This window comes from Primulina huaijiensis, chromosome 12, assembly GCF_012295235.1.
Source record: "Primulina huaijiensis isolate GDHJ02 chromosome 12, ASM1229523v2, whole genome shotgun sequence".
Lineage (NCBI taxonomy): Eukaryota > Viridiplantae > Streptophyta > Magnoliopsida > Lamiales > Gesneriaceae > Primulina > Primulina huaijiensis.
In genome coordinates, this window is record NC_133317.1 from 96,383 (window position 1) to 118,591 (window position 22,209).

At 36.2% G+C, this 22,209-nt stretch overlaps 2 protein-coding genes across 4 annotated transcripts; one reads left to right on the forward strand and one right to left on the reverse strand.

Annotated features, from left to right (window-relative positions):
• Window positions 1–249: 249 nt before the first annotated feature.
• On the reverse strand, window positions 250–2,704 carry LOC140989899 (uncharacterized). 3 transcript variants are annotated; one of them, XM_073459420.1, is made up of 9 exons: window positions 2,472–2,704; window positions 2,347–2,398; window positions 2,167–2,240; window positions 1,920–2,021; window positions 1,545–1,706; window positions 1,336–1,387; window positions 832–905; window positions 621–710; window positions 250–496 (listed from the first exon to the last, which is right to left on the reverse strand). In XM_073459420.1, exons 1-9 carry the CDS (start codon window positions 2,597–2,599, stop codon window positions 460–462), a joined length of 771 nt encoding a protein of 256 aa, XP_073315521.1. In that variant the 5' UTR covers window positions 2,600–2,704; the 3' UTR covers window positions 250–459. The 3 variants fall into 3 exon arrangements, with proteins under 3 accessions (XP_073315521.1, XP_073315523.1, XP_073315522.1); XM_073459422.1 differs by having other exon boundaries at window positions 250–475; window positions 597–710; XM_073459421.1 differs by having other exon boundaries at window positions 1,545–1,685; window positions 2,472–2,703.
• Window positions 2,705–2,827: 123 nt separating this feature from the next.
• LOC140989900 (uncharacterized) lies at window positions 2,828–4,911 on the forward strand. Its single transcript, XM_073459423.1, has 2 exons — window positions 2,828–3,230; window positions 4,427–4,911. The coding sequence occupies exons 1-2, from the start codon at window positions 2,877–2,879 to the stop codon at window positions 4,637–4,639; spliced, it is 567 nt and encodes a 188-aa protein (XP_073315524.1). The 5' UTR covers window positions 2,828–2,876; the 3' UTR covers window positions 4,640–4,911.
• Window positions 4,912–22,209: the final 17,298 nt, after the last annotated feature.

Below are 22,209 nucleotides of genomic sequence, written 5' to 3' on the forward strand. Positions count from 1 at the left end.
GAGTAGCATGAAATTTCCCACCCAAACATGGAATAAAGAACCATGCACGTCGTCACTCAAAGCACGGAGGATTGCCAGATTCTTCTGAACGTGATGAAAATATTTGATCATTTCTGCAGCTGACATTTAGCATATACAAATGAAATTTGAAAATACTTATCGCTAGAAAATTTCAGTCATACCAATAGCAGCCACCAGCGAGTATCAAGGATTAAAGCGGAATGTAAAATCAGATAGGGGAGACAAGAGTTTAAATATTAACAAAGTGGAACAGATGATATTATATAAGTGAAGAAATCCACTTGAAATGAAAAATAAACACAGCCTCAAGCTGTCAATCGATGATTGTATCACTTTCAATATTCACCATCATCTTCAAATTTATGACTAGCTCCATCCAGCTGTTGCACCGTCATCCATGCAAAATGTCACGTATACCATAACATTCTGCAGTTTGACCTACTGTGCTTGCAAACTTCCTACACCATTTTCTGCCCTATCACAACCAACCCAAAAAAATGTGCTTCTTAAGTTTTACTGGACAGCACAAATAGAAAGATATGCATAAACCAAAATTGTTCAATAAATCATACAACGATGAATATCATCAAACACTTAACCTGTTGCTGCTACTGAAAACAATAAGAAATACGGGATCTTGAGGGAAGAGGTGGAATAGTTGTAGGACAATGTAGCTGCATGTCGTCACACTGAACCAAAAAAAAAGAAGACATACAAAGATCATGTAATGTGTCAAAATCAGTCAGGTGGAATAAAGGGGTAGACTTTACATAGTTCAATATCATTAAACTGCATCCAAACACAAATCACCTGCCAAGGCAAATAAACAAAATGATCCAAATTGCTGCACTTCTCCAATTTGATTCTTTGTATGCCACCCAAACCTAGGAGCACAAACAACCCATACGTATAAATATAATAATTTCTATTGTATTATGCCATACACATGGATAATATTGCTCGACTCAAGCATAACAATATGTTTTCTGTGAAAAAGAGATGTATCAAATTACACCACTAATCCGAAAAAAATTAGTAAAGAATTGTCACTTGCTGAGAGCCACAATCCAAATGCAAATGGGATTTCTTCAGAAAGACAAAAATAGGTGATGATGCATAATACTTAAATACTATGTGTAACCCCGGGTATCTGAGAAAATTTTGCCTCAATATTCAAAATCAAGATCACACTACAAAAACAATTTCTATTCAAGAATTTCGAATACGTACAACAATACTTCTGTGAAGTTGCACCTTATGTTAGAACATTAGAAAATACAACTGCAATATTGAAGAATTTGCATTGAGAAGTACCAATAGAGCGAAAACATTGACATAGAAATCAACCAGTGTTGCTGAAAGCCACCTGTGCACACGTTGAGTTCTTAGACAAATCCAAAAAATATTGGTAAAGCGGATTGGAGCATTGGAAAAGAAAGATATAAAAGCACGATATAAAATCATTTTGATAAAAAAAAAATGTAATTTTGTACGTAAAATAGAGCAGGAAAATAAAAGCTCACGGAGTAAAAACTTCTTGGCGAAATGGAGATCCGTCAATTGCAATACTGTAAATCAATGTTCCCAGCATAAGAAAACCCAAAACACTAAAAAGAACCCTAGCTCCAACAACTGAAAGTTTGCCCTTTGAATCTGTTCCATCCCTAAGAGTTGATAGACAATCACTAAACAATTAATAAGAAAAGAAAAGGTGGATGAAAAAGAAGACGATCTCAACTAGTAAGATGACAGCGTAACAATCAGTGAGCATAAACATGCTGGAAAGAGTCGTTGCCCAGACAACAGAGACTTCATAATTTCAATTCCATTCCAAACTTGCAAGAACGCACAAAAGTGAGGATACAATCGTATACAGAGGATTTAAATTTGTTCCATACTTTTTTCTGGTTCTGAGCAAAACAAAGTAAATAGGATCTTGCAGTGATTCTTGTGGAGTTAGCTTGAAGAACTGCAAAACAATGTATCCACATGTAGTAATGCTGCAAAGAAAGAAAAAAACATACATTACCATTCACTGGTAGACAAGCTGTACAAATCCGTGTTAGAAAAGATACGAGAGGGATATGTCAACGTCTTAAGCATACAATCTGAACACTAAAAGGGATAAAGATAGAGCAAACATACCTTCCAAGACATACAAGCAAAACTATCCAAATAATTGCACGAATCCAGTTTGACTCCTTGTAGACAATCCATGCCTGACAATGTGATATGGAACATAAATATGGAGCTTCTGGTGATAAGAGGCATAGTTTTGGATCCTTTTCCCAATCAAAACCAAGTAATGAAATTGATGATACATACCCCTATTACTAGGATATTAATATAAAAATCAACAAGTGTCGCTGCCATCCACCTGTATCAAATCAAAACGTAATTAAGAAGATGTTTCCCTGGACAAAAAAGATTAGTGAAATTGCGTTGCGAACGGTGTGAGGAGTTGTTTGCGGAAAGGGAGGCCATCAGTGGCAATTGTGTAAATAACAGTCGCAGCGATCACACATCCCAGGAGCACGAACAGATTTCTCAGCACAGTTGCAAGTGACGGCGCTGCCATGGACAAGATGATCCTCTGAAGCTCCAAATATTCAGACTTATTGCCTGTGGTGTGGTGTGGTGTGGTGTGTGTGGTCTTGCTTATGTATGCATGGATGGATCACAAGAATCCACGTCTGCCTCTGTTGTTTCACACAAATTGCAAATTAATTAAAACATAATTACGTGAGGTTGAATTCAAACTTTTCAAAAGTTAAGGGATCAAAATGAAAACATAGAAAGGTAATAACTAATAAGAACCGTAATGTAATGTAACAGAAGAGGAGACAAATAGATAAATGAACATGGCCGTCGGAGAAATCGTGGAAGAAGAGGAGGCAACGCCGCTGATATCAAGCCCTGGACCCAATCTCAAAAAGACCCGGTCAGTGAGAACCAAAGTTCCTGAAGCCGAGTTGCACGTCTACCAAAAAGGCAAGGGCCCGATCGATGTCTACAAAACTAGCCTCGGCGGCTGGGACCAGGATCAGCTCGAGGTCCGGGAAATTCTCGATAAGTATGGATTCAAGTCCATTTATGCATTCTCCCCCGGCTCCGGCCGCGGAGTTCCTATTCGCTTCAATCAACGGAATGGCCGCTCCTTGCTTACCTACAGCGACGGCGCCCTTATTTATATTGATGGCGAGCCCAAGGTAAAACATCTCCTTTTCTCATCCAATACTGGAATAAACATAGATATTTTATTATGTGAGCTGCGTTGGATTCGTTTTTCTTTTACTTGGATTTTGACTGCAACTTCGAACTTTTTCTATTCATTTTTTTTTTCAATTCAATACACGAGGCACCACAAGAGGATTATGAATAACCATGCTCATTTTTCCCAAGAGTTTTGTAGTTCGGTCATGTGGGATTGCATTCAATTTACTTCCATTAGGATTTCAGCCTTTCTATACAATTTGTGTGGGATACCCATATCTACCCTTTGATATAAGAGGTTGAAAACAAAATGAACTTCCTGGTTCGTATATGGCCATGAGTGGCTCTGTGTACACTAGGGAATGCTCGATGGAACCTATTTCCTTGAGACAGCAGTATACACTGCCACTGGCAAATGTAAATTTCCATGGGACAGTTTCATAGACTGCCAGTCCACCACAGTTCTTGCAGTTCCTTTCCGCCCAAGGCTCTAGCCCTTTTGCACTTTCGAGTCCTAGTTTCCAAAACTTGTTTCTAGTTCTGGATAGGTCCTTTTACTTGTTGTGTACAAGTCTTTGCATCTCTGAATCTATACCACAGACAACTCCTTTCAACTTCATTTTACTACAAATTTTCGTTTAACTTTTTCTTAATGATGAAAAATATAAACCTTGAAGGGTTTTCATAAAAGTTTGGTGTGGAATTGGTACTATGGAACAAAACTGTTTTGCTGTTGATACGGGTTTTCTTCTTTCTAGCTCTGTGGTGAACAGGCCTATTGAAAAATTCTTATTTGATGCTATATCATGACCGTGATAGAGGTAATTATTTAAAAGAAAGTTAAATGGCTGGGCATAGCCTCTATACAATCATAGCAAAGCCCCCTGTCTTCTTTTACATCTAATATTTCTAAAATTGTTCATGAAGGTGCAAGCTTTGTTAAAATAACGGTCAAAGTATTAGATTGATTTAAAGTTACGCGGACATGACCAGGACTTTGATGAGCAATATGCAAACAATGAACCTTTTGCATAATGTTTCCCTGTTCTTGCATTAATCCTCTGCTGTGCAGCATGCTAGTGGCTTTAAACTTCTGATAAAGATGCTCAAATTCTCTTGCTCATAAATGATCTATTTGCAATTACCAGCCAGATGAGATTGTTAACTGGTTTTATGATCCTAATAATTTCAGGACTCACTTATCAATCCAATTACCAAGATATTGTTAGGGATTGTTACCATAACCGTCATGATCACTATCGCAGTGAAAGAGACACCAGAATGGGCAAAAAAGTTGAGCTTCTCAAGCAGTCGAATCCCTCCATGGATCTTAGCCTGCGCAGTAATTGTTTTCACTCGAATGAGAAAGAGAACCAAGGGATTTCTGGACAAATTCATACAGTGAGCCTATAGAGCTTTGGCTTTGAATAAAAGTTTCCAAATAAACCTTTTGTTTCATTTGTTATTTCTGCTTCATATACTTAATTTCCCTCAGGATTTGGTTGGAGATGTTTATTTGATTAGTGCTTCTTGCAATAAGAAACTGAGGCCTAGGCACAAATATGTTTCTGAAGAAGCATTTCTTCATTTGAAATTGTATTACGACTACTTTAAAAAAGTGCATTACAATTGATGTTTGCTAAGAACAATGTTTTCATAACAGAACTGATGATCAAACTGATCTATTTTAAAATAGTGGTTCAACTGGTCGGATTGATTCATCCGGATAGCCGGACAGGAACATTGTTATATTATATAAAATAATAATATGATATAGTAAATAATATATTCAAATTCTAAAGATCTTAAATGTATATATATATAACCAAAATAAATTAAAAAATTTAAAACATGTGAATCGATCCAACAGGTTTTTAACCGATTCAATACCGGTCTAACTGGTTCTTGGCTAGTTTTGATTAATTTTGACCGGTTTAATCGGTAAACGATTTTTGGGAGTTGTCCGGACTAGACTCGTGACTTGTGACCTGTTCCAGGTCTAACCGACTAGTCTGGTATGATTGTGAAAACACCCACTAAGAGTGCCTTTGGTTGGAGAAAACAACCGACTAAAAGCACTTTTCTTAAAAAAGTATATTGTTTTATTACAAAAGTTATTTTAAAAAAACATTATTTAAAAAAAACATTATTTAATAGTTTTTTTAGAAGCCAAAAATTTTGGTTTGGGGGCTTCTGGTTCTACTTCTACTTCTTTTAAAAAATATAAACAATATTTTGTAACATTTATCCTAATGTCAAAACCGTTTTTATTTTCCTAATTAAAGCACTTTTAAAAGTTGGATTAATTTAAGTGTTTTTAAAAGTTACAGTATTTGTATCCAAACTCGCCCTAAAGTTCGAACGTTGCTTGATTGAAATATATTAAAATTTTGTTATCAGCAGGTTTCTTTTTATCAATTTTGGCCAGGAATACATAATATAATTTTTTATTTTTATTCCAATTTTTAGATATTGGCCCTTTCTATTCAATTTATTGATTTATGAGGGGATCAATAATTAAGGGTACATACGAACCGAATTGAGTCGAATATTAAAGTTCGAGTTCTGTTCGAAACATTTGAACATATTACGAGTCATTCACACTATTGCTCGAAATGAATTATCGAAATGGTTTAAATATATTTATTTAAAATTCAATTATATTAAATTGTAAAATATTAAATCTCGTGAACAACTTGTGAACTATCAAACACAATAATTTGTGCTCGAGTTCGGTTCAAGAAAAGGATCAAACATGTTCGAGTTTGACTAGATTCAATATTTTTTAATGTGACTCAAATATTTTTAAGCCGACTCAAAAATATTTAATTCGATTCGTTTGCACCCCTAAATCATTTGTGTGACTAATCAATAATGTACGTGATACTCTAAAAATAATAATGTCGCAAGAATGTGAGGTAATTCTTATTATATTGTGCTTTAATATATTATTGTAAATTATTATAATAATTTTCATCATAGGAGATGTTCAAGGATATAAATGAATCAAACCGCTCGTGAGCTAGTCGAAGTTTGGTTCGATAAAAAGATCGTTCGATATTCTTATCGAGCCGAGCTTGAGCTTGATAATTTTATCGAGTCGAGCTCGAGCTTAAGTATATTCGGCTCGTGAGATCGCTATCTTTTTCTCGAGCTCGGCTTGTTTATTGTTCGCAAACATGTTTATTTATATGGTTCGTAAGATGAAGCTCGAGTTTGGCTCATTTATTTGGTTCGAATTTGGCTCGTCTACATATATGTGAATATGCTCGTCTATATGACTCGTGAGCTCGAGCTCGGCTCGTATGTTGAGTTAACAAATAAATTTTTTAGCATTTATGCATTTAGAAGGATTTGACCATTTGAACACAAGACTTTGTTGAAAGAAAGTTGAATTTACATCATTTAACAACGATTACATTTTTAAATTTAATTTGCAGATCATTCAATCATTATATTAAAATGATCTTTAAAATAAAATAACATAACATAAATACATCAACTTATACTTTTTTCCCTAAAATTTATACCACTAAGTCATATGCACATTAAGTAACTTTACACATTATTATTGAAAAAATTAGCATAATCAGTAAATAAAACTCAACAAAAACATACTAAATAATTCATTTAAAAGGGTGAGATACATTAAAATAATATGACCTCGCTCTACTCAGCCGAATGCTAATTTGATTAAGCTTGTATATTTTATGGCGAAACATTCTTTTAAAAAAAATAGCATGATAAATAAATAAAATTTATTCAAATCTTATAATTGCATTTCGCATTGACATATCGATCTATAAAAATTAATTAAATAATTATACTTAATCAAGAGAATTCATAGACTAATAATTTAACTTTATAAGTTTAGAGTAATAAAATTAGGCTTATTATTAATCGAGTAAATTGTAAAACAAAATCTTAGTATGATTTATGAACAATTTACAGTAAATTATTTGAAATTGATAAATTTAATACAACTAAGACATTTTATAGTATAATATTTTAAATAGAGTATAATAATAAATATTTTCAGTTGATATATCAAACTTATTATGATTAAAACTTAGAATTGTGAATTCACTCTTGTTTAATAAGATAAGTTTATAGTATGATAATTGGAATGAATCAAAACAGAAAGAAGATAAAAATAAAAATAAACTGTATGATAATATAACAATATTTATTTTTTAAATATGTTGACGATTTTATCAATAAAGTTTCTAATGAAACTAAATAACAATTCAATATGTTTTAATGAAAGCAAGTTTGTTGCATATCGCACTGCAAAGAGAAACCTTAACATATATGAAAAAATATGTTGGTTTGGTGAAGATTGACAGAAGACAGAAAACTCTTTAATTTAATATAATAATGTAAGGTTGTAACACAGTAAAAGCATTTCCCATTTTGCAGCGTCACTGTAGCTTTATTTCCTCTCGGTACGTACTGTTAGAGTAGATGTCCTGTAAGCCAACTGTTGGTTAGGGAATTTATTGACTCAGTTGTAACAAACAATCTTTATTTTAATATAATTCATTATTTCATGGTTTGTTATTTCTTTATCTGTATGCCCATGTGAACAACATAGATAAAAACCTAAATTATACTTTAATACAAATGAATCGTAATTCGATGTTGAAACTCATTTGTAAATACTGTATAATCTAAATTCATTCCTAGTCGATTCAGCCGCCTAAAACATGGATAAAGGTCGCTTGAGCTCGAGACTAGCATCTATGATGTCGTGTACCGCGTTTCTTGGTAAGGACATAGAGATGTCCAAACATGCAGATGGGTAGTCATATGATGATTATACCGAACTACTCTCCCTCGGATTTTTCAAGTGGTTATCATTCATCGAGAGGATAAGTCCATGGTTATGATTGTACACCATTAGTCCTTACGACCCGGGACAACACTGAGGCTCTATATACTAGGGCTGTGCTTTGACTCGTTTACCGACTCCAGGAGAGTCACCAGGTGACGAGATTGGGTACAGTTGCGACACATGTAGGAGCCAGTGCATTGTAGTCGGGAATTCACCGCTCACCTACGGGTGCGGATATCCTATATGATCTGATGAAATAATAGTACATGAAATCTCTTGCCAGAGTATGAGATGTACGTTAGAGAATGAGTTCTCCAATAGTACATGCGATGNTTTAACCGACTCCAGGAGAGTCACCAGGTGACGAGATTGGGTACAGTTGCGACACATGTAGGAGTCAGTGCATTGTAGTCGGGAATTCACCGCTCACCTACGGGTGTGGATATCCTATGTGATCTGATGAAATAATAGTACATGAAATCTCTTGCTAGAGTATGAGATGTACGTTAGAGAATGAGTTCTCCAATAGTACATGCGATGCTACTATTATATGTGGCACATAGTTATTGAATTAATATGCAACCCTCGATGAACCAATGGTTGCAGATTCGATCGGGATATATGAGATGAAGGGACCGTACCGTACGTTAATCATAGCCGACTGGTTCTTGCAGGCACTATCAGTGATACCTAGGGAATCATGGGACGATGCTACTAGACGCTCTTACCATGATTCGATGGGTTTAATCAGAAAATGGTTTCTGACTTTCTCATGATCAATTGTTGATACATAGAATGGGGCAAATAAGGGTAAGCCCGAATAAAGGATTATCTCCTGAATCACAAAGAGTTGTGAACCCACGGCTAGCTGTATCCCTGAACCATTGAGGGTCACACAAGCACTGGATCGTTTGTTCCCGTTGAGAGAATAAATTCAAGAAGTTGAATTTATATTATATATAGTAAATTCAAGGAGTTGAATTTATGATAATTAAATTTTGAGAGAATAAATTCAAGGAGTTGGATTTATAAAATTTGAGAATTTAATTTATTAAACTCAAAATTGAGTTTATTAAATATTAAATTTTGTAGGTGATAAAATTCAAATAGTTGAATTTATAATTTAAATAATAAATTCAAATGTTGAATTTATAATTGATTTAATTTATTAAGCTCAAAAGTTGAGTTTATTAAATATTAAATTAAATATAATTGGAGTATGTTTAATGGGCTTGTAGGAGTACAAGTCCAACATACTAAATAATTAAAGTTATTAATAGACTTTGATTAATTAATTAAACTAGTTGGACTGGTCTAATTAATTAATAAAGCTCATTAATGTTATTTATGGAATTTAGGTTAATGTTCTTTTTTTAAGGAAATAAAAGAAAAGTTAACCTAGCCTCCACTCATGATTTTCCATGGTGATTCACGAGAGTTGCACAAAATCCTCCAAATATTTAGTTTACTTAATTAATTAAATTAATTATGTAAATGATAATTAAAGAAAGATTTAGATTTCTTTATTCTCAAAAATTTTGGCACAAGATTGATACGTGACTTTTGGAGAGGAATGAAGATAGAGTTTTCGGCTCCTCAAAATAAAAATACTCTCAAAGGTTTTGAACAAAAATTTTGTGTGTTCTATCTCTTCGCAAAATCTTCTATACTTTTTAGTGCAAGTTAGAAGAAGAACAAGCAATCCGGTCGTGGACCTGATTCGAAGTAAATCGAAGAACGTTCGTAGAAATTTACAACAAGAGATACGTCCGCTAATACCGGAGTAGTTGGTGCCAAGTGAAATTATTCACCAAAGGTATAATTTAATAAACTCCCTATGAATGTTTGTTTAATCGTAAAACCATACTAGCGTCCAAATCAAATATATTTTGATTGTCAAAATTTAAAATAAAATTTTAAAACTTCCGCTGCGTTTGGGCGCCTAGAAAACCGAGATCCCAACAGTGGTATCAGAGCCAGGGTTTTTCTAAATCGTATGGTTTTGATATTGAATAATTTATTTCTAAATAAGCAAGAAAATTTTTCAGAAAATTGTAGCACCATAAAAATTTTATTTTTCCAGGAAAAAAAAATTTATTTCTGCCCGGATTTGTTCCGGGCCCTGCGCGCACGGGTGCGCTCAGAGTGCGCGCGGCCGGCACAACGCGCTGCGCGCGCGGCCAGCTCGCGGCGCTGCGCGCAAGGCTTTGGCACGCCTGCCCGAAGCTGCCCGGGAGTGTCTCGGGAAGCGTGCTGGATGATGGGCTTGAATTGTTTGGGCCTAGGGTGCAATTTTTTGATTTTTCAAATTTTTGGGTAAAATTGATATTTATGAAAATTGGTTCAATTTTTCTTTTTGAAAATTAATTTTTTTAAAAATTAATAATTTTCTTGTAAAATAAATAATTAGAATATGATTTTAATTATTTATGGTAAAAATGAGTTTTACAAGAAATAGATTATTATTGATTTAATTGGAAATTAAATAAAGGTGTTTATTTAATTTATTAAATGCTTTAATAATTGTTGTGGTTAGTAATAAAATTATTAGATATATGATTTATCAGTTAATTAAATTTGTTTAATTAATTGATGTTAATATTTGATATTAAATGCATGAAGGATGATCGAGAGCCTTGACCAATGTGTTAGGTGTATGTTAGGATATTTTACGGTTTTATTCATTTTGTTAATATTTGATATTATTAAAGTGGGCCTGGTTTATGGCCCGTTCCCACCCCCATGAGATGTATCCCTTATGTGCCATGGCTATTTAAATGTAATTATTAGAAATAGTGGGAGATCAAGACCGTAAGATGGTGGACCCGATGCACAAGATGAAGACATGTAAAATATTGGAAGCTCTTGTAATAGTTGCATTTGCATCCCTGCATTCACCTAGGTTTTGGACCTGGATCCATGTCTGGCTCACATGGATCTAATAGTGTTGGCGATCGATCATCCTTATTTATTTATTGTTGAATGTCATATTACGATGACGACTCGTAACCCGCTTTCAATCATTCTCGATCAAAACAAGTTGACTGGCCCTAACTATAATGACTGATTTCAAAACTTAAAGATTGTTCTGAACTCGGAAAAGATTGCGTATTTGCTTGATAAGAAGCCACCGAGGGAAGCACCTTCGGACATCAGTGAGACTGAGTTGGCTACGCTTGAGAAATGGTGGGACCATGATCTCCAAGCTAAGAGCTACATGTTGGCTTCTATGTCGAATGAACTTCAAAGGAGGTTCGAGGAGGCGGTGAATGCTGCTGACATTCACCTTCATCTGAAAGAATTGTATGGTGTACAAACTCGCTCAGAAAGACATGCTACTGTTAAAGAACTCATGACTACACGTTTGCGAGATGGGACTTCGGTCCATGAGCATGGTGTTAGGATGATTGGTCTCATTGAGAAGTTAGTGGGACTCGACGTGGTTATTCCTAGTGAGCTCGCGACTGATATTATCCTGCTATCACTGCCCCCCTCGTTCGATGGATTTGTGGTTAACTTTAATATGAACAAGCTTGAGGCCACCCTTGAAGAGTTGGTCAATATGCTTACTACTTATGATGCCACAATCAAAAAAGAGAAGCCTGTTCTTCTAGTGGGTTCTTCGTCTGGTACGAAAAAGAGAGCCCCAAATAAAGGCAAGAAGCATTCTGCCCCTCTAAAGAAGAACAAGCCCAACAAAAAGCCATTCAAGAAACCCACTCAGGGGCTCTCAAAGCCCGACAAGTCAGAACATGTCTGTTTCCACTGCAACAAGCCTGGACATTGGAGGCGTAACTGCACGGAGTATCTTGCCCAGAAGCGTTTTGTCCATGGTATGTTTTACATAGAAGTAAATGTCTCAATTAATTCCTCTTCTTGGGTATTGGATACCGGATGTGGTTCTCATCTATGCAATGATTTGCATGTGATGGCAAGAAGCAGGAGACTTAAAGATGGTGAAACATTTCTAAGATTAAGGAATGGAGCAAGGGTTGTTGCAACTGCTATTGGAGACATTACTTTGATTTTGAACAATAATTTTAAGTTACTTTTGAGAGACGTTTTATATGTTCCTGAATTAGTTAAAAACATTATTTCTATTTCTATGCTTGATAGAGATGATTATTCTTGCGTTTTTGCTAAAGGTGTTTGCAATATTTACAAGAATAAATGTTTGATAGGAACCGGCGAATTAATAAACGATCTCTATAACTTAAAATTAAAAGATATTCCATTGAACAATATCCAAGCACAAAAGAAAACACTAACAAACAAGAGAAAGTTAGATGATCCAAACCCCGCACAGATATAGCACGCTAGACTAGGTCACATTTCCCAAAGAAGGATGCACAAATTAGTGGGAGAAGGCATGCTTGACATGTCAGACATAAATTCTCTACCTACTTGTGAGTCATGTCTAAAAGGAAAAATGACCAAGGCTCCCTTTAAGGGAAACGTGGAACGTGCACATGGTTTACTGGATTTGATCCACACAGACGTTTGTGGCCCGCTAATCGTTAGCACAAAATATTTGCAATCTCACTTCATTACCTTTACTGATGACTATTCGAGGTATGAGTATGTCTATTTAATGAGACACAAATCTGAAGTATTTGAAAAGTTCAAAGAATTCAGATCTGAAGTAGTAAAACAGCTAGAAAGGAGTATTAAGACACTTCGATCTGATCGAGGTGGAGAATACTTGAGTGCTGAATTTTTGGATTATCTAAAAGAGAATGAGATTCTCTCACAGTAGACTCCACCAGCAACACCACAATTGAATGGTGTTTCCGAACGTCGTAATCGAACCTTGATGGACATGGTTCGATCCATGATGGGATTCACTGAATTTCCTACATCATTTTGGGGTTTCGCGCTTGAAACTGCGGCAATGTTGTTGAATAATGTCCATACAAAGGCAGTGGATAAAACACCATATGAGATATGGATGGGAAAAACTCCCAAATATTCTTATTTGAGAATATGGGGATGTCCTGCTTACATGAAGCAGACAGTGGGAGACAAATTAGATAATAGATCCATTTTATGCTACTTTGTAGGATATCCAAAGAACTCTGTTGGATATTATTTCTTTCATCCCAATGAAGCAAAAGTGTTTGTTTCAAAAAATACCACCTTTTTGGAGAAGGAATTTCTATTAGATAGAAAAGGCAAGATGATAGAACTTGAAGAAATTCAAGATACTCCCTCAACTGTAGAAGTTGAACCTAATCCCCAACAACAAGTAGTTGAAGTACAAGCTCCTAGAAGGTCTGATAGGGTTATTAGACCACCTGCAAGATACACGCTTCTTCATGAACAAAGCCATAATGAGGCATGTGTTGGATGTGATCCAATGAATTTTAAAGAAGCAATATCTGATACTGATTTTACCAAATGGCTTGAAGCCATGCAGTCTGAAATGGACTCTATGTAATCAAACCAAGTCTGGACATTATTGGATCCACATGAGGGAATCGTTCCCATAGAATGCAAATGGATCTATAAAAGAAAGCTTGGGTCGGATGGGAAGGTAGTGACCTTCAAAGCAAGACTGGTTGCAAAAAGTTATACTCAAAGACAAGGAATTGACTATGAGGAAAATTTTTTACCAGTTGCTATGTTTAAGTCTATTAGAATACTACTAGCCATAGCAGCATGGTATGACTATGAGGTATGGCAAATTGATGTAAAGACTGCATTCCTCAATGGAGACATCGAAGAAGAAATTTATATGTCTCAACCTGAGGGATACACATCAGTAGGAAGTGAACATAAGGTATGCAAACTTCAGAGATCTATATATGGTCTCAAGCAGGCATCAAGGAGTTGGAACCTCAGATTTGATAGGACTATCAAAGAGTTTGGTTTTGCTAAGAATCCTGAGGAACCATGTGTGTACAAAAAGGTTAGTGGGAGTGCAGTGACATTCCTAGTACTTTATTTTGATGACATCCTACTCATTGGGAATGATGTAGGATTAGTGCAATCAACTAACGTATGGTTAGCAAGTAAATTCTCCATGAAAGACATGGGTGAAGCATCCTATGTATTGGGAATACAAATCTATAGAGATAGAGGAAAGAGGATGCTGGGACTCACCCAAGCCACTTATATCGATACCATTTTGAAGCGATTCTCTATGGAAGAGTCCAAGATAGGATACTTACCAATGTGTCATGGTATTACTCTATCTAAAGCTATGTGTCCCAAAACTGATAAAGAGATAGAGATGATGACACGTATTCCATATTCGTCAGCCATTGGTAGTATCATGTATGGTATGATATCGACACGTCTTGATGTTGCTTACGCTCTTAGTGTTACAAGCAGGTATGAGGCGAACCCTGGTCCAATGCATTGGAAAGCCGTGAATGATATTCTTAAGTACTTGAGAAGGACTAAGAACTAGTTCATGGTTTATGGGGGTGGAGAGTTGAAATTGGAAGGCTACACAGATTCTAGCTTCCAATGTGACATAGATGATTCGAAATCGACCGCTGGTTTTGTATCCATGCTAAATGGTGCGGTTGTCTCTTGGAAAAGTTCCAAGCAAGACACCGGTGCGGATGCCACCACTGAAGCGGAATACATGTCTGCATTTGCTGCAGCCAAAGAGGCAGTTGGGAGGAGGAATTTCGTCAAAGAGTTGGGCGTCATTCCTAATTGAGTTGATCCAGTCCCGGTGTACTGCGACAACACTGGTGCCGTTGCACAAGCAAAGGAACCAAGGTCTCATCAGCGATCCAAACATATACTGAGGAAGTTCCACATCATCCGGGAGATTGTGGGAAGAGGAGATATATCAGTCGAAAGAGTCCCCTCTGCAGATAATGTTGCTGATCCACTTACAAAGCCCCTGCCAGGACCATTGTTTGAGAAGCATCGCGAAAAAATGGGATTAAAGTTTATGAGTAGTTGGCTCTATGGCAAGTAAGAGATTATTAGAGTAGATGCCCTGTACTTCAACTGTTGGCTAGGGAATTTATTGACTCAGTTCTAATAAACAATCTTTATTTTAATATAATTCATTATTTCATGGTTTGTTATTTCTTTATCTGTATGCCCATGTGAACAACATAGAGAAAAAACTAAATTATACTTTAATACAAATGACTCGTAATTCGATGTTAAAACTCATTTGTTAATACTGTATCATCTAAATTCATTCCTAGTCGATTCAGCCGCCTAAAACATGGATAAAGGTCGCTTGAGCTCGAGACTAGCATCTATGATGTCGTGTACCGCGTTTCTTGGTAAGGGCATAGAGATGTCCAAACATGCAGATGGGTAGTCATATGATGATTATACCGAACTACCCTCCCTCGGATTTTTCAAGTGGTTATCATTCATCGAGAGGATAAGTCCATGGTTATGATTGTACACCATTAGTCCTTACGACCCGGGACAACACTGAGTCTCTATATACTAGGGCTGTGCTTTGACTCTGTAGCCGACTCCAGGAGAGTCACCAGGTGACGAGATTGGGTACAGTTGCGACACATGTAGGAGTCAGTGCATTGTAGTCGGGAATTCACCGCTCACCTACGGGTGTGGATATCCTATGTGATCTGATGAAATAATAGTACATGAAATCTCTTGCTAGAGTAGGAGATGTACGTTAGAGAATGAGTTCTCCAATAGTACATGCGATGCTACTATTATATGTGGCACAGAGTTATTGAATTAATATGCAACCCTCGATGAACCAATGGTTGCAGATTCGATCGGGATATATGAGATGCAGGGACCGTACCGTACGTTAATCATATCCGACTGGTTCTTGCAGGCACTATAAGTGATACCTAGGGAATCATGGGACGATGCTACTAGACGCTCTTACCATGATTCGATGGGTTTAATCAGAAAATGGTTTCTGACTTTCTCATGATCAATTGTTGATACATAGAATGGGGCAAATAAGGGTAAGCCCGAATAAAGGATTATCTCCTGAATCACAAAGAGTTGTGAACCCGCGGCTAGCTGTATCCCTGAACCATTGAGGGTCACACAAGCACTGGATCGTTTGTTCGCGTTGAGAGAATAAATTCAAGGAGTTGGATTTATAAAATTTGAGAATTTAATTTATTAAACTCAAAATTGAGTTTATTAAATATTAAATTAAATATAGTTGGAGTATGTTTAATGGGCTTGTAGGAGTACAAGTCCAACATACTAAATAATTAAAGTTATTAATAGACTTTGATTAATTTATTAAACTAGTTGGACTAGTCTAATTAATTAATCAAGCCCATTAATGTTAATTATGGAATTTAGGTTAATGTTCTTGTTTTTAAAGAAATAAAAGAAAAGTTAACCTAGCCTCCACTCATGATTTTCCATGGTGATTCACGAGAGTTGCACAAAATCCTTTAAATATTTAATTTACTTAATTAATTAAATTAATTAAGTAAATGATATTTAAAGAAAGATTTAGATTTCTTTGTTCTCAAAAATTTTGGCACAAGATTGATACGTGACTTTTGGGGAGGAATGAAGATAGAGTTTTCGGCTCATCCAAATAAAAATACTCTCAAAGGTTTTGAACAAAAATTTTGTGTGTTCTATCTCTTCGCAAAATCTTCTATACTTTTTAGTGCAAGTTAGAAGAGGAACAAGCAATCCGGTCGTGGACCTGATTAGAAGTAGATCGAAGAACGTTCGTAGATATTTACAACAATAGCTACGTCCTCTAATACCGGAGTAGTTGGTGCCAAGTGAAATTATTCACCAAAGGTATAATTTACTAAACTCCCTATGAATGTTTGTTTAATCGTAAAACCATACGAGCGTCCAAATCAAATATATTTTGATTGTCAAAATTTAAAATAAAATTTTAAAACTTCCGCTGCGTTTGGGCGCCTAGAAAACCGAGATCCCAACACGTACTGGATAAGTTATTTAAAGAAAATCCACTATTGCAGATTATATATATAACTCCTCTATTCGTCATCATAAAATAAAATTGATTATCGCTATANCTATATATGAAGAGTTTTAAAATAATACAAATGACTTACTTTTTGAGCAGTCTTCAATTGTACAATGTTCTTTGTTCTTTACTTTATCAATCCTTAGGGCCAAATCGAATTGGACACTGAGGGTCAATTCCAAACCTAGATGGAAATGCAAAATTTGATTTACCATCCTCGATGGGATGTGCTCTCGGGACCAAATCCAATTGGACAGAAGAGTTCCCATCATGAAGAAAATACCACCACCACCAAAACCAATTGGAATGGATCGGAGAAAACATAAAGTAACCATGATTCAACAGATTCCTTACAAATGTGGAATACATAGTTGATTTGAAAAGTAAATAATTTATGTTTATCGTTTCACTAACAATAATTCCTAAAAAAATAAAATAAAAGCATCGCACAAGAACTTGGTAAAAATATCCTAGTTATGTACTTTTTTCAATGTGATTCGATTTTATATACAGTGCATATTGCGCGTCAAACACCAAAGTATACCAGATGGATGTCAAGAGTGCATTCCTGAACGGTCAGTTTCAGGAAGAAATGCATGTTGAACAATCACCACGTTTTGAAAATCACTCTTTTCTTGATTATGTTTATCACTTGGACAAAGTTTTTTATGGTCTTAAACAAGCTCACAGAGCTTGATATGAGACCTTATCAAAATTCCCAACTGATCATGATTTCACTGTTAGAACAGTGGATATGACTTTGTTCGAATTTTCAAAGAATGATCATATTTTACTTGTGCAAATTTATGTTGATGATATTATTTTTGAGTCAACTAACCACAAATTATGCGAGAAGTTTGCCAAGTTAATGCAGGAACAATTTGAGATGAGTTTGATGAGTGAAATGACGTTCTTTCTTGGTCTGGAAGTGATACAACTGGAAACTGGTACATTTATCAGTCAAACAAAATATACGAAGGAACTGCTTAAGAAATTTGGCATGGAGACATGTTCAGCTGCAAATACTCCCATGAGTTCATCGATTAAATTAGACAAAGACGAAGGGGGAATATCAGTTGATACGGCACTTTACAAAGGTTTAATAGGTTCTTTGTTGTATTTAACTACTAGCTGTCCTGATATTGTATTTATTGTTTGCATGTGTGCTATATTTCAAACTGATCCTAAGCAATCACATTACTTAGCTGCCAAATGCATGTTGAAATATCTTAAAGGCACATAAAATGTTGGCTTATGGTATGCTAAGGACTCATCTTTCAATTTAGTTGACTATTCAGATGCAGATTATGCAGGATGTAAGTTTTATCGTAAAAGCACCAGTGGATCATGTCAGTTTCTAGGAGACAGATTGATTTCCTGTTCAGCAAGAAACAAACATCCATGGCAACTTCCACAACTGAAGCAGAATATCTAGCTGCTGGGAGCTGCTGTGCCCAATTGCTCTGGATTCAGCAAAAATTGAAAGATTATGGGGTCATTGCAAAAGAATCACCAATCTTATGTGATAATACAAGCACGATTGCGATCACATATAATCTAGTTCTTCACTCAAGGACCAAACACATTGATGTCAGGAATTACTTCATTAGAGACCATGCTCTCAAAAAAAAATTAGACTGGAGTATATTTCAACTGAACAACAAGCAGCTGACATCTTCACCAAGCCACTACCCGAGACTAAGTTTTCTTATTTTCGTAATATTCTTGACTTAATTGATTTGTCTTAATAATTATTTGCATTATTATATTGCCAGTTGTTATTCAGTTATTGCCAGTTGTTATTCAGTTATCATCAGTTTGAATGCAGATTATAACAAAGCAGTAAAGAATTAACAAGCACTGACTGAAATAAACATTTTATTTATAAAAACGAGTAGCTCTTACATTGTTTATTTCCCTCTCTACTACATTAAGCCAGAAGGACATCCACGCGGATAACCTGCCGGTGGCAGTCCTCATGAATTCTTCTGAAAAATCAATTTTTTTCCAGCACCCTTTGCACCTTGAGAAGCATCGGGTAGTAGATACATTCGTCTGAGAAGATATCTAAAGTATGAGCAACGCTGAGACGTCGCGTATACTTATTTTCAGTTTTCACTTGCTTTCTAGTGACAACCAGTCCCTCCTCTCGAAAGGACTGCAACTCCTGGATCTTTTTCCAGGTCGACAATGTTTTCTCAAAAACAATGTCTTCAATCTTCAGCTTCCTAGCAGCTTCAATGGATCGCTTAAACTCCTCAGAAAAATCCGGTTGATGTGAACTGCTTGATGCGTCCATTTTCTGCTACCTTAACTTGTGTTATCTGCTGATATTTTCAAGTGATCTTGTGACTAACCATCTTATTCTTATTTGTAGAAAAGCTTCAAGTCAACTGAAGAGACGCATTTATTATCTCCGGTGATTCATCTTCCGAGGATAAGATTTCTTTTATGTCTAAGCATATATTTAGGAGGAATATTGAATTTCTTAAATTGGTTAACTGATAAGACAATTGTCAAAATTCTATTATTAATTTTAAGTCCCATGTATAGTGATTGACAACGTGGCCCCACGAAGTTCAATCGACCTAATTACAGCTGCATAGCATGTACACTTGTATTATTTTATTCAAATTAATCTTGGACTGACACATGTCCAAAAATTTGAACAGTCACCAACATAAGTAATCTGCCACCCTCATTCAGTTTCTTTTCTTCACGTCATTTCTTTATCTCAAAGTTTCTATTCAGTTTCTTTACGAAGACTTCAAACTTTCATAGCAAATCAAACACACAGAACTTCTCTTTTCCACAGATATTCAAATACTCAGCAATGGCAAGCCAAACACCTACATATATTCTTAATGCAATGGCTATTGACTTCAAGTCAGTCCTCTCTGTCAAGGACGAAGCTGTTCGAGGTGTCTTTCTCAAACTGGAAGCAACTGGGCTGAATAAATTTCTTGGGTTATCAACTCAGGAGATTTATCCCAAAGAGATTCAGGATTTATATACCAATAGCTTCATCTTTGCTTACGTAAAATCACAACAACCGTCAACGGTAAGTTGTTGATCATAGATGAAGACTCTTTCAGCACTTTTTTCCAACTACCCTCTAATGGCTTAGCTCACTTTTCTAAAGTGAAAGTTTCTAATATTGAGGAGATGCGGATGTTGTTATCTGCTGACGGACAGAAGATCAAAGTAACTGATCCAAAGAAAAAGCTGAAGCCAGAAATTCAGTTGCTGGCTGACATTGTGGCCAATGATATACTCACCAAGGCAGGCTCGTTTGCTGCCCTTACCCTTGAAAAATTTCAGATAATGACTGCTATTATGAGTGGACGGAGACTGAACTGGTCAGCAATCATTTTCAACATCTTAAAGAACATGCTTCAGTACTCCAAACAGTCCAAAGGATTTGTTGTGCCAATCAGCTACCTTCTTAAGAACAAAGGTTTGGTGGATGACTCTGCTGAAAAATCATCCAAATTTAAGGTCTTCACTGCCAAAAATGTTCAGCAACATAAGACAAAGCTGGACATCTCTCCTGAGCAATTTATCAAGGTGAAAAAAGAGATTGGGGTGCTGGCAGCTCCCAAATTAGTAAAGAAGACAAAGGACTTGGGCAAGAATAAGACAATCAAAAGGAAATTGATTGTCAGCGAAACTGAATCGGAGAAAACTCCATCTCAGAAAATCAAGAAGAAGCCAAGATCCCAAAAGACCAAACCAATTGTTGTTGTGGAAACTATTCCAGCTGAAAGATTGCAGTCAACTGGAGCTGAACAGCCTATCATCGCTATACCAATCAGGGCAGTTCCAGTTACATCAGCAGCTGAGAAGACTCAACAATGGACTCCAACTGATCTTCCAAAGCAGAGAGTCGCCGAATCTGGTGACAAACTGAAACTTACTGGAGTCTAAGCACCACTCATCACCTCGCCATTCCAACTGTCTTACCAATGGCTAGACCAAATGGTGTGGTGATTAGAGAAAAGGTGGATGCCACCACCTCAAGGCTGAGCATCTCTCACGCCCTAACTGACCCAAAAGACAAGGGCAAGTTGATTGAAGATCCCAGGCCAACCAACCTCATCCAGACTCATATCGATCTCATCTGGATTGAGATAAAATGAGTTTTCTGAATCAAAGTTGGAAGTTTATGATGAATAGATCAGATTCAGGACCGAAATTTTTGCCAAACGGTTACAGAAAACATCAGTTTTGAATAAATTCATCGTCTTGGAGAAAATCATCCTAAAGATAGTCAAAGCTGTCACTATTGCTCAAACACTAGAGAGGAGAACATATTTTTTTGATCTGATACGTGTAAAGTAGCTAGCTGAAGTCACAGCTCAGCTAAGACATAATTATGATCCGATTAGTTCAACTGCTTACAATGACAGAGCAATTTTTCAACAGCTAGAATCAGATCTCTCAACTCTTCAGATGAAGATTAAAGCTTGGGAAATGGATCAACAATTGTATATTCCAGTAAATTCCCAAAGCCCAACATCAACGGAGCAAGCTCAGACTTCTAGAGCTTAAACAGAGCCATCTGAGGAACTGGTTGCTAAACAAACTGATGAGCAAGTGATTGTTCCTATCTCTCAGGATGCTCAACCAACTCCTCCCGCTCCTCCTAAATCTCCTCCAATGAGTCTTCAGCTGTACACAGAAGCTGAGTTGTCGTTGGCAAATATTGATGAAGTTATTCAGTCAGTTGCCACTGACATCCAACTGAACTTTACAACTGAGCAACCAGCTGAAGACAAGAGCACAACATAGAAAATAGCCTCAGAGGCTATATTAGAAGTAGTTGAAGAATCAGTTCAGTCGCCTGCCACGACCGAACAAAATAATAAAGCTGAAATGCTTCAGTTGTACTCAGAACAAACTGAAGATGTGCAAGTGTCAACTGAAGAGCCAGCTAGCTCCAATGCTTATCAGCCCTCTCTCTCTGCTCAAGACATTCTTCAAGAACTAGTTGAACAAATTATTACTGAACAAGCTCAAGCCGAAACTGAAGCACCACAGCTGGACATGGTTATTTTCAATGAAGAAGACACGGATGAAAATCCAGATATACCTGAAGCCCTGTCTCCTCAAATACTCATGGCCACTGATCTTATTCTTGAAGAAATTCAGTCAGGTTTGATCAATCTTATTTCAACGGCTTCTGATATGAAGTCAACCCAACTATTGC

Excerpts from the sequence above, each read along its gene's own strand:
- LOC140989899 (XM_073459420.1), bottom strand. The coding sequence starts at position 2,599 with ATGGCAGCGCCGTCACTTGCAACTGTGCTGAGAAATCTGTTCGTGCTC. Across the intron at positions 2,399-2,471 it reads CGCAAACAACTCCTCACACC|GTGGATGGCAGCGACACTTG; the intron begins GTTCGCAACGCA and ends GATTTGATACAG. Across the intron at positions 711-831 it reads TTGTTTATTTGCCTTGGCAG|TGTGACGACATGCAGCTACA; the intron begins GTGATTTGTGTT and ends TTTTTGGTTCAG.
- LOC140989900 (XM_073459423.1), top strand. The coding sequence starts at position 2,877 with ATGAACATGGCCGTCGGAGAAATCGTGGAAGAAGAGGAGGCAACGCCG. Across the intron at positions 3,231-4,426 it reads ATATTGATGGCGAGCCCAAG|GACTCACTTATCAATCCAAT; the intron begins GTAAAACATCTC and ends TAATAATTTCAG.